Consider the following 13,110-nt stretch of genomic DNA (forward strand, 5'->3'; position numbering starts at 1 on the left):
CACAAGGCTGGAGCCTGGGTCACACCTTGCTCAGCCTCAAGATATTCTTTTCTCACATAAACACAAGCTGTTCGGTGACTTGGAATGTTGCTGTATTTTGGTTTTACGGTACAAGTTACCATAGGGAGCTGGCTCATTTTAGCAGACCAAGACGATGCACCAAAATGCCATAATCTAAGCCTCTCCATTTCTATTCAATTTAAAAACCTCCGTTTTGAGATTAATTTACTCCTTGAAGAGGAAAATCCCTATTCCATCTGAACTAACGGAGTGTGTTGCAATAGCCTGCAATGAATACACTATTACATTAGAAATGATTATGGTGTATGTAATCACTGAGACACTTCTGGGATCCAGCACGAATTATTCCCCAGCTCCCCAGACTAACTTGACTTCACTTCCTTTTCAGATGACCAGAAGTCTGTCCTCCACCCAGCTCTGCACATAAATACCACATTGCAGAATATGCCCCAGACTATACATTCTCCTCAAGTAAAATTCATAAACAGACACAAGTGCAAAGCAAAATGTCATTTTATTTAATTCAAGGACTATTTTCCTTCTAGTATTGCTGAAGGGATCACCTCCTGGGGAATTGATCATTACAAAGTCCCTGTCTAAAAGTTCAAGTGCTCTTGTTGTACATTCTTTTGAACCACAGAAAACATAATGACCAAGTAGGTGGGCAGCTACTTGCAGTTTCATCCCACCTAAATTAGCATTGCTTCAGGCTAGAAAACAATTCAAGTAGTAAAATCATGGAAAATGTTAACCTTTAAGGTTACTACCATATTTTGATCAAAAAGTCCTGAATGTATGAAAAGAACATTTGTACATGTTATGAAATTTTTTTTTTTAAACCAGACGCTGTCAAAGATGGCAGTTAAGTGTTTGGACCAGCTGTCAACCAGGTATTTAAGAGTTCTGTCTGAAGGTTTATTACCAATTTCATTATGTAATTCACTTTTCACATTAAGCTCTTTAACAAAAGCAACATATACCCGCACCAGAATCACTGTAGACAGATTTAGTTTTATAGAATGCCCTTCTGAAAATTCATTTCAAAATAGAGATGCTTTTTCTCCAGAACTGTAAAAGCCATAAAAATGCAAAATATCTGTTAGGAAATTTTATAATCAAAATTATTCCTTAATGTTCAAAATAACATTTAACCTCCTACTTTTTTATTGTTGTTGTCATCCACATATTGATCAATAGACTAAACAGGTAACAATGGTTCACGTTTTTCCCCCACCTGAAACATTTCTAACACAGGCCCAAGATAGGCAATACAGAGATTCAGGGACATGGATTATGCATGGCAAAGGTAATCCTCTATCATTTTAATTTAGAAAAACTCTGATTCTAGCACACAACTTTGAGTCTCAGTTGTTTTCAATCTGCTCTAGGTCCAAGTCCCCACAGTCCAGAGGAAAGATGCCCTCTTCAGTGCTCTCACAATCACTTGTGTCCTCATCGCTTTCACATACTGCAGCTGCTTTCTTATAATCCCTTGTTTTGAAGCTACCTTGGCATGACCCATGATGCCTGACTTCATCCAGCTGTTCTTTCATCGGACTGGAACCAGGGGTGATGATGTTCATAAGATCATTTGAGTCACATGGGGATGACACAATTGTCTTCATTTGTGTGTCATCATCGTCATCTTCATAATCAAGGGAGCAAAGACTTTTGGAATTTTTTAAAGTCTGCAAGTGAAAAAACATGAATAAATTAGCAATGACTGTACAGGAGGAGCAGAATAAATTCTCTAAGTTCTTGAATGGGTTAAGGGTATGTACACAAGTTTAGAAATGCATACATGTTTAAAATTACGCTGGAAACAATGTGGAATATGAAGAAAAGGAAGAAGGGCATTTACTTAATAAACAGTCTGGTTTTGCACAGATGTTTTGCCGATGCAGATTCCAGTTAGCAACGAAAATTAGCAGTCCCCTTATTTATACAAGAAAGTCCAAAAACCTATCTTTACTCAACTAAATAAGGATCAACAAGCATCCGATCTGATATATTAACTCTCCAGCAAATCCAGAGCATAGCAGTTGGTAACATAAGCATTTAGGTCAAATAGTTGCACCGCAGCCTAGCCAACAATTAATTTCTCAAAGTTCCCAAATGTGCAGATAACGAGCTCCCTGGCCTCACCTCGGAGACATAAGAGCCTGCAACAGGACAGCTGGCACATTTCGGTAACCTCAAAACAAGAGAAAGCCAAGCTCCTGCTGGAAACGTCTTGCTCCAGAGACAGCTTAATTTGTTCAAGTGGTACCCGAAAGTAAGACAAGCTCAGAATTTGAGACCTGTTTAAATGAGGAGTATATTAAAAAACAAAGGGGTGCTCACCTAGACTTAGAAGAGAAAACCTCAGTAAGTGTGCTACCTCTGCCCCTCAGACACAGGAATAAAGTGCCTAAGCTCCTCGTGCAACCAAAATGGATGCTCGATGAGAATCCAAAAGCAGCAATTAACAAGGCCATACAGAAAACAGAAGCTGGATTTTAGTCTGTGCAAAACTTCTAAATTCTGCCTCTTGAATGCACACAGTGAGCAGAAATAGCCAAAAAGGGCTTCTTTCTAAAGCAGTAAGAGCCCACAGAATCATGTTGTAGGGGCTCTCGATATCGTACTGGTTAAGCGACTCCAGTCTCGCATGCACACGGTGATTGTTTATTACAGCCAGATCCACAGGGAACAAAGTTAACTGTTCACGCCCGTTTTCAACTTCCCCCCTCAGTTTGTCATTTCTTAAGTATTTTATATTTGTTAATATATTTGTATGAAATAGGAACACTGCAACACTCATGATGTGTTATGAACCAGATGCTTTTCCAGAGCACCGGAAAAGTCTTTCTACTCCACCAGTGCACATTAGCAGCCACATGAGCAGCTTACCAGATCTGTTCCGTGGCTTTTAAACAAAACTTCATGAACTCAGAGGAAACCTACAGACATTGGCCTGCCTTGCCTGTATATGACTACCAATATATCCCTACATCCAGTCTACATAGAAAGATTATTTGAGGGAACACTCAGATAACAGTGAAAAGCAACACTTGAGTTCTGGAATTCACAGCCCAGCCAGGCTGAGGAACGAACACAACTGGTAGGGGAGGTGGTTCACCATCACTGGAGCCTCTCCATAGCTAGGACACTGCAGCAGTATTCCCCAAGCCTGCACCAAATGCAAACGCTGCCGTGCTACGCTCTTCATTACTGCCCAGAGGTTTGTTATGCCTGTATGGTACACATATAGGCTCTTCCTTAAACAGCTTTGGTACCTTATAATATGCAGTAGGTCACTAGTTAGCAAGTCATAGGTTTAAGGCCAGAAGGATCTGAGGGGTAACTGTGCTTGGGCAGAGAGAAACAAGACTTCATTTAAGGAGCTGGTTTATGCGATTCCAGGAATTGCATCCAAAGATCAACCTTCAGGGGAAAAAAAGACTGACCACAGTTCCACCAGGAGGAATTCACTGAAGTCTTCGTTAGCCTTTATCAAAACCCACATCCTATTTCACATGTAACAAAATTGATAACCTTGCATAAGCAAAAGGCTTTATACAACTACGTTTCTTTTCCCTGTTTTATATACCAAAAAACAGTTTTGTAACACATTGCTGTTTTCAGAACACATTTCCACATAGCTCACTTACAGCTTATGCAAGCACAAACATTTGAGCTCCTTTTTATGACTAAGAGGTGTGAACTTCTCATATTTACTTAAAAGCAAACCAACATATTTTGAAGTAGAAAGTGTTAAAGGATATTCTAATCTTATCTCATTGCTCTGAAAAAAAGAATACATTTCCTGTTGTGCATCTCCGCATAGGGGACAATATTTCTAGTCCTTTAAATCTTACAGTAGACACTGGGAAGGAAAGGCATCAAATAAAGGAAAGCTTTCAAAGATCTGCTTTCAGTGTTTTAGAAAGGAATTCCCGAGTCCCCCTTCAAAATATCTTTTATTCAATTTACTGCTAGAAATTAATCCAACCACACAGCTGTCTTTCTAGAAGGTTTGTGTACATAAATGGAAAATTGCCTGTTAGCTGCGCTGCGCTGAAACCACTTGAATGGGAACTTTTAGCTGGTTTCAACACAACAGCAAGTGCATTCAACTGGGTCTTTGTTCACCCACTTGTCACAACCGCACCGAACTAAAAATAGGTGGATTTATTATCTCGCAGCACAATCCCACTCCTTTCACAAAGCAAAAAGGTAGAAGTCTCAATGCATTCAAGCCCTCCGAGCTGCAGCTTGACATGTTACGCTGGTACAGTACCACACCTTTCATGCACAATTGTGCTCTGCGGGGAGCCAGCGAGGACTTGCTCAATGGTCCTCCTTCTATAAAGGATGCTGGGCTAACAAGACAAAAGAGTCCGCAGTTGGCAATGGATAGAACTCAATCAGCTAAAAGTATTCTTTTGTGCAATAGGGGGAAAAAAGGGAAAAAAAGAAACTCGGTTTTAAAAGAAGGGAGGCGATAAAATGTCTGAATATTAAGAAAAAAACTTTGTACCAAAAACAATGGCGGGGAGGGAAATAAAAGAAATCTCTCTAGACCCTTGCCATACAAAGCAAACAAGAAAGGCCCAGAGTAGCTTGAAAGGAAGCTAATGTCTGTACTCTTTACTAAACCTCAAGTTCAGAAAGTGATAATACATCACTTTCCAAATATAAAAAGCAATAAAAAGGTTGGGTTTTGTTTTGCTAACAAAACTAGAGCATTCGCTACAGCAGTCGAGGGAAAACCAAGTCATTTGCGGGCATTAAGACCTAGGGCATAATGGGAGCAGCAGTTCTCATGCTTCTTCCCCACGCCCCCCTCACACCCCAAGCCCACCCGTTCCCCCCTCGGTTTGAATAGGGTGCAGGACACAGCTGCTCCCAGGAGGTGCAGCTGCAGCAGCTGGCACCAAGAGGAGAGCAGAGGAAGCCCAGAAGCCCTGAGCCCACCCTGCTGCCCCTCAGCAGGCATCACAACAGCAATAGCAGCTCCCTGAAGCCACAGATTTAAGAAGAGAGGGAATTCATCGCATTAACGAGTTACCTGGCTCGCCTTCTCTCCCATCCTGAGACTCCTGCCTATGACAGCACAACATGGAGATGCAGTTTTAAGACATACTGGCACACAGGGTTTCTTCACTGTTAAGTTCTCCACCAGGGAGATGAAAAATGTGGGTAACATAGGTCCTCATGATGAGGAAACCCTGGAATATCGGCAACTGATCCAAGGGTAAAACACTGAAGAAGCAGCCTGAGCAAGGAGCAACACAGCTTTTTCTGTTGCTTCCCTATACTTAGCCAGCTGATGAAGATGGGGAAGTTAAACAGGCTGCACACCTCTTTGAAGGCTCCCCAGGTCCTTATTTTACTTTCTGGACTTGCTTTTCCTACAGCTTGGTCAGAGCGGCTCTAAATCAAATGCCTCCTCCACTGTTGGCAACTCAGAAGCACAACATATAGCATGACACATTAGCATCTCAGTACCTTATCCCCAACAACGTTATTGCTGAGGCTAAGCTGTAACCAAGTCCAACCATGCTACAAATTCATTACATTTAAGAGAAGAGATTTGATTTATGAAGCTAAGTTGGAGACTTAAAAACTTTAAATTATGCAAACTGTCACAACATAGTGGTCTTAAACACTATGTTGAATCCTGCTGAAAGCTGCCTCCTAAACATACCTCACCTGACATCACCTCCCATCACAAGACATGAACAGAGGTGACCCTTCCTATAAAATGCGTTTTTCAGTTCATGCATCCAATTAATTGTATTAGTATTTCTCAGGGTGGAGACACATACAGTGTTTATTGCAAACCACCGGATTTTGTAGATTAAGAAATCTGTCTTAACCCCTTCATTTGTACTACACATCAAATGAAATGGTTAAACATCACTTTTCTTACTAACAATAAACCTTACTGTAAAATAAACCGCTTACGGTTTAACCGCGACTCTTGCCTTGCACAGCTCTGACCATTTTGTTCAGAGATGACTTTAAGAGACTGAAGTTCGTTAAGTCCATACAAGTTAAAAAAAGTTAAAAACAAAGGTGACTGGGAAAAAAATCCCTGTTCAAATTAGAAATCACTGTAAAAAAAAAGGAGCTTTTTGTAGTCAAAGAAGGTAAGTCCTCTTTGCAAAAGTAAGGGACCTATCTAAGAATCAATACAAGCTGACACACAGTAATATGAAAGTTGTTCAGTACTTTGTCTCTGCTGTATCTTCAAAAGGTAATTTTAATTTTTTTTTTAGATATAAGTGCCCAGGAAGAGAAGTAAACTGACATCAACTCATTTCACATCAGATGCTAAACAGGATCATGAAGTAATAGGCTTTCATCTTCCACTAGCCAGACTGTTCTAGATTTAAACATTCTGCTTTCTGATGTAGTCTACCATGAAAGTTGATCTATTTATTGGCCTAGATTTTTTTATGCTTATTCTAAGTTGTGCCACAGTATCCTTGTAAAGTTTGTTTATGAGCTGTAAGAACTTGTGATTTAATTTGGCCTTTTTATTTTGTACTATTAGTTGAAGAAATATGTCCCAATGAAATAGAAATATTTTTCTGAAATGCTGAGTTTGTCTAATTACACTCACATACACAAGGATACGAGGCTATTCATCACATGAAAGAACTCACTTGAAACTACTGGGGTAGTTAAAGGTCTACAAAATGGACAGACTGGGAAGCAGGGGGAGGAAGCACATGTGCTCAATTAAGTTTCATCATTAAGTGACAAGCTAAGCCATTTAAGCAGATTAAAGAATAGTTTGAGTATGTCAGTCTGAAGGTGTTTTCCCTACACTGGATTTAAAACACTACTGCCATTTTACATAATCTTTATCCAAATTAAATTTAGGTCTGATAGGGACAGGTTAGCAGAGCTAATAGACACTGAAAAGAAACTCGGGTAGAAGGGTTTTGCAGTTTCCACAAGTCCAGCACCAGTCATCACAGAGGTCAACGTTTATTATTATTACTATTTTAAAGACAAATTAGAAGCTAAGTGAGTTGATGCAATACTTAATGTAATACAGTCAAGAAAGTGATTCAATGGCAATATTAGCATGAAGGGGGTCAATGTATATAGCGATTTTCCCCTTATGTAAAACCCAGGCCAACATTGAACTACATTTTTAAAAGTTTACAGTATGGAATTTTAATTAAGATTTTGGCATCTTACATTTTCCAAGTCTGTGGATTTGTGAACTGCAACCTTTCGCCTTTGCTGTTTCAATAAGTATAAATCACAGTCTTTTATTATGGGAATGGGGGAGTACATTCTACAAACATCAGGCCTACCTATTTCACCTGCTTGTAATTAAGTAAAGAAGTTTCAACTGCTCTTAGTACCAGACCAGTAAGAATAAATACCTACAGATGCTATGAATTATTCCATTAGCTAACACAGAAGAGGCTCATACAGTGGGTTTAACTGTTATAAATTGGCCAATAATCAATATAGTGTCAGATGAAGTAGAACATGACAACATTTGCTTTGTTCAGCTGAATAATACAGTGCAAGACTTTGGCCAGGGAGAAAGGAGATAAAGCCAAACAAGACAACTGCTAGATACAGCAGTGTTCATCTGAAATGCACTGATGCATTAAAACAGACGTTTCCTCAGAGGGAAAAGCCCCACCATAGGCAAGACTCAAAAGGCTACTGAAGTAGCAAGAAGAGCAGGCAGAGAAAAGGGTTCTAGCTCTCGCCCTTGCAGGGACAGCAGCTGCAGCCTGGAGTCTCTCACAGCACCAAAGTGACTGCCTTTGCGTTTTGTCTAGTTATTTTCCTGCTCCCTGTTTGACCCTATGTACATCTCAAATATGCACAGGGGATTTATCCACCTCACAGATGAGCTGAAGAGCTGGACAACGTGGAACTGGGCTAAAAAGTGCTTGAGCTGCACAAGCAGGAGAGGCTTCAGGCTGGCAAGTTTGCATCAAGTACATTAGTGAGTGTGGTGGGATGAAGGAACAGCTGCAGTGTTTGTGTTCATACGAGGATGATGAACACATCTGGTTTGGTCATAAAATGGCACAGAGGGAAACAATGGAACCACGTGCTCTCCCCATCGGAGCTGATTCATGTCTTGCCAAGGTTGTTCCACCTTTTCCAGTTCAGAAACTTCTACCTTTCAGAAAAGAAATATGAGCTCTGGAAACAAGAAGCAATTTATAGTGCACATCACCATCTTTGTTATTAAAACTAAATCTCTACAAAGTCATTCTTTCACCTTATTTGCAATAATGTCCAATTAGTACACAGATTTTTGAAAGATGCATCTAGTTTTCTGCAATTTAAAGTGGGAAAAAGGAAGCGTGCACATCATTAGCATGTCCTAGACACACATCTCTTCAGATAGACAGCAATCAATACACCTCACTGTTGTAGTGGTCAGGGACATACCAACATTTGGAACAAGTACACTGCCTAACAGAGGACAACTGCTTGCAGTATTGCCTCTAGGTATTGCAGCATTCAGGACCTCAAAAACAGAAGACCACTTGTGGCAGCCAAAGCCTTCCAAAGCATTGGTCCCTCTGGCAGAGGAATTAAGACTTGCATGGCTACCATCAGCTCTGAAACAAGCAATTCCCTCCAAAACCCGGGATTTTACTGGGCATACATATTTCTAGCTAGATGGATCCTAACAAGAAGAGAAAGTGCTTGTTTGTGGAAGCACAACTGCTCGGTCACATTTTGAAATTCACTTTGCAGTGCCGAAGTGTTCTCAAGTAACAGGGTTTAAGTCGACCGATTACGCACCACAGGACAGGATTTGACCCTCGTGGCTTCAAAACATGACCATATTGGCTTCATTTCCTGCCATTTATGTGTCATCTATTTTTATAGAGAACTTCTATTCCTGAGCACTTCAGCCAAGGTCTTATTCCTGCATGACTCCGCTATGAGCTGCAAACAATTACTTTCACAACTGAATCACATGCGCTGATTTTGAGTACATCATCCATGTACCACGTTCTCTCAGTGTTCCAGTGCATCCGTTTTTCATCCTCAAGTCAAGTATTTAAGTTGATACGATGGGTCAAATTTATAAAAAATTAGAGAGGTAAACTCCGAACCCTCATTCTAAGGCTGCCCTCATTAGTTACTGACAGATGTCAGCCTCACCTATATTATTGGGTTATGCTGGCACTCCATCATAACTAGCATTTTAAGGGATTCTATAATTGGGCCATAAAGCTCACTTCTGCCAGGGAAGGGGGGTGGGAGAGAAGGCAAACAGTCTCAGCTTGGGAACAGTTCCCCCTTCCTCCGATCAATTTTCCACTACAGAAATACTCGTCCAAAAAAAGCCTTGAGATCTCGTTAAGCAACTGCACGCAGGAACACGTGGGTATAAACGCGTGCAGACAAAGTACAAGTGCCATTAGGAATCTTTTGTTCAACTCAATGCAAACACCACAATTTAACAATAAATTCTTGCAGGAGCATTAATTCTAACTGTAGGTGGACTCTGACCACTAATTACTTCCAGAGACAAGGTAAGTTGAACACAACTCATTTGTTTAGAAAGAACACAATTAGCACTGTTCACCTTCAATCTCTAATAAATATACTGTATTTTTTTTTTGCTTAGCATCTGATTTTGGAACATTTTGAGCATTTCTGTAACTGTGTGGCTCAAGAAGCGTTCCTGACATCAAGCGGTGAGTCCATTACAGGTTTTTAATACTGAGTCAACTTGTGCTAAAACTCGGGTTTGGTTAAAAATACATACAGTTTGGACAAGTCCATTTATTGGCTCAAGAACCAAATCTGGAAGCACAACGCTTCAGCACTGGATGGTCAATAGTGTGCATTTGTGGTTTTGTTTGCTTCGTTGGTTTTTAAGTCAAGTCAGAAAACTATTTACATGGTTCTTTATCCTTCAGCTGCACTGAAAAACTATAAAATGTGTTTTAAAATACATTGTACCAAGTCAGAAGACAAGCAAAGCCTAAGCAACTTGCGTGCAAGAGAGTCAATACTCAATCTTAAAGCACTGTGGTAACACTAAAACTGAGCTCAACTTCTTACAGTATGGCCAACTTCAGTTCTTCCCTTTATTTTCTAATACAATCAGCATTTGCATGAAAAAGCTACGCGTTCAAATATTACTCACACTTTGTTTTAAGAGATTGGAAATTATTTATACTACCACAACTTCTAAGCTCCTTAGAGTACTGTAACAGCCTTAAGTTTGTCACATAGTCACTACAGCAGCAAAAACCGAAATCAGGAAACTGGTCAGAAATCTTATTTAAAACTCAATTTCTGGTGATACTTAAGTTTTATTGCAGAAGCACGTGTCATCATCAGCATGTAAAGAAACGTGTACTTTCAAGTATCTGAATAGACCAACTATCTGCAGCTAACACCAAGCAATCACCTCCCAGATCACTTGCTCAGAAAGCACCTGTTTACAACTGTACTCCTATAGAAATTTACATTTAATACTATAAAAACTCTTCAGTCTGCACATACTTGAAAAAGAGAACATAAGTCAGTGTATTTCATATCTTAAAAATCCAATGGAAGAACAAACTGGCATCATTAGTTGATACAAACTCAAATCAGTTCATTTTCACATGCATGAGACATCTGTTTTGCTTTTATCGCAACTTACATATCAGTACATAGATACAGCATGAACTGATTGATATAATGCAAGAGTAATGAAAGACAAAATGACAGTTAAACTTAAGACTTCCTAAAGTGATTTTAACAAACCTCTGTAGAGAGAAACTTAAGGTCAAACAATTTGTTTAAAGTCTTTCAGAAGATGGTGCACCAAGTCAGAAAGTGACTGTCAAGAGCAAGGGAAGCACATCTGCCCTACCATCAAGTTTCACAACAGTTAATATTCAGTATATGAAAGTCCAAAGCCTAGTTTCAGAATGAAAGGAATTCTTTTGTTACAAAATCTTTCATTATAAAGATGCAGTAATTTATTTCTGATTACAATATCACAAAAAAAATACCAAGAATTAAGAGGACCCCCTTTCCCAGAATTACCTTGAGTTACGCTCCGAGGTATAATTTACTCTCTAATAAGTTAAACAGTAACATTGGGATTTCCCCCCACCTCCAGATGGAGGAAAGTCACAATATCATTGATGAAACACTACTAAACTCTTCTGATAGCCACCATCTCTTGCAATTTAGAGCAAGAAACAAACCTAATCCCCTGCCACCTGCCAAAACCCAGATGGTAAAACCTGAGAAAAGTGCTCTCACCTCTTTAAACCCTCTGGTGCAGCTCAGGCACATTAACTGTAGGTACCCTATATACAACACTGAACCACAGCTCTTAACTCAATATTGTATTGTATTCCAAACAACATCACCAATAATTTTAGCATAATCCAATTTTATGACAGGCTAAGTAATAATTAAAAAAGAAAATACCCACAGCTGGCTGAAACCTAGCTTGTGAGTTAATAGATGGCCCCTTTGCTCATAATGTCAAATGCAGCTGGTCTGGTACTCATTAGCTCTTTCAACAATGAACACTTACTTGCACATACGGGAACTTGCCAGAAAGGAAAAGTAAATCCACTGCAGATATTAAGCTGCCTCCTCCTCTTATTAGCATACAGCTCAAGAAGCCCTGTAAACATGCAAAGCCAGTTGCACATCTGATGAAAAGCAACACAGTACTGAACAGCTCTGGGCTCTGAACAGCTTATTTTTCAGGCATTTGTTACAGAAGGCCAGTTACAAAAGAGTGGGAAAAAACCTTTATCCTTAATGAGATTTCCCTCCCTTCGCTATCCTTAAGGCTTATAGTGCCTCGCTGTCAGAGCACAGGGAACCTCCAGCGCAAGGGCTCACTTCATTAAACATCGTTTCAGGCCTAATTTCACATTGTGACCCACTCTGCCGGCGCAAAGAAAGCGAGACGCCAGATGCTCTCCACGCCTGCTACCTCTGCAGCATTTCATTCACTACTCCAAAAAAAAAAACACACCTCCCAGCACCCATTCAAATCCAAGTACCCCCAGCCTGGGCTCTCCTGTCACAGGACAAAGTGCTGGCTTGTCTTCAGCTTGCGTGATGCTTGACTATCATCTCCCAGCCCAGCCTACTCCTACAGCTCCTCTCCTTCTTCCCAAGCCTGCTGGAATTTGAACTTTAAATGGATGCCCTCCATAGCAACAATAGATAAAAAACAAGCCTTTGATTGTTCATGCATTGTGGAAAAGAAAGGAGGAGATTCATCCTGGCTGTGACCTAGCAGGAACTCATCAAGCGCAGCTCCCCTTCCATTGCAACGGGATGCCTTTGCCTGTAGCTACTCATTCAAGCTCCCTGTGTCTATGTTTTCCATTCAAAGAGGATGAATTCTTCAGGTTTCCCCGTTAAGAAATTAAATGTTGATCCTATGAATGAAGGGCAACACCACGCTTGGAAAGCTGCCAAAGGGTTCTGTAACACTCAGCAGTTTGGAGTTAATTCAATACTTATTGATATCTAGCAGGATTTATAGCTGCATTATTTATAAGGAAAAAAGTCACTGAGCCATATTTAGTCCCTGGTAATAAACTATTTTTAGCACCATCTGTTTTTCTAGTTTGCTCCCTTGTTTAGGCAAGAGCATACTTTTCCCCAGTTCCCTCCTCCTTACCCATTTAAAAGGATGCACAAAGCCTACACCAAAGCACAAGTAAGGATCACACTGAATATTTGTTGTGCAGCGAAACCTCCTAATCACAATTTTGGAAGTAAAATTTGCTGACTAAGGAGAGTCAAGCTGATGCAACAGTACACGCTGTTTTCAGTTGCAAAACTGAGCAGATTTTTTTTATGCAAGGGGAAATGCTTTTCAGAGAAAGGACATTACTATCTAGAAAGAAACAACTGATCATTAACTGCATTAAGCCATCTGAAACACGTTCACAGTCCCTGCACTGCTTTTCTGGGCCACAGTTGCCAAGTTTCACCCTCATTAAACCCACAGATATTTTGTCACAAGTACATTCAGCCAGGCCACTGTTAGAGAGGGAAACGTGAAGTGTAAGCAGCTGCTGCCAGCACCTTGCCTCTGTAAGATGAGGTGTTTGA

The 13,110-nt window shown here is 40.2% G+C and overlaps 1 protein-coding gene across 4 annotated transcripts in view; it reads right to left on the reverse strand.

The window, feature by feature from the left end:
- Nucleotides 1–516: 516 nt before the first annotated feature.
- The window catches only part of FAM53A (family with sequence similarity 53 member A), a 70,086-nt gene continuing 57,492 nt past the window's right edge, over nt 517–13,110 (reverse strand). For all 4 annotated transcript variants that reach the window (XM_066995583.1, XM_048046003.2, XM_048045980.2 and 1 more), the window contains exon 5: nt 517–1,709. In XM_066995583.1, the coding sequence (XP_066851684.1) occupies nt 1,386–1,709 (324 nt within the window). In that variant the 3' untranslated portion in view covers nt 517–1,385. The remainder of the gene's footprint in view (nt 1,710–13,110) is intronic.

This window comes from Anser cygnoides, chromosome 4 (genome assembly GCF_040182565.1).
Source record: "Anser cygnoides isolate HZ-2024a breed goose chromosome 4, Taihu_goose_T2T_genome, whole genome shotgun sequence".
Lineage (NCBI taxonomy): Eukaryota > Metazoa > Chordata > Aves > Anseriformes > Anatidae > Anser > Anser cygnoides.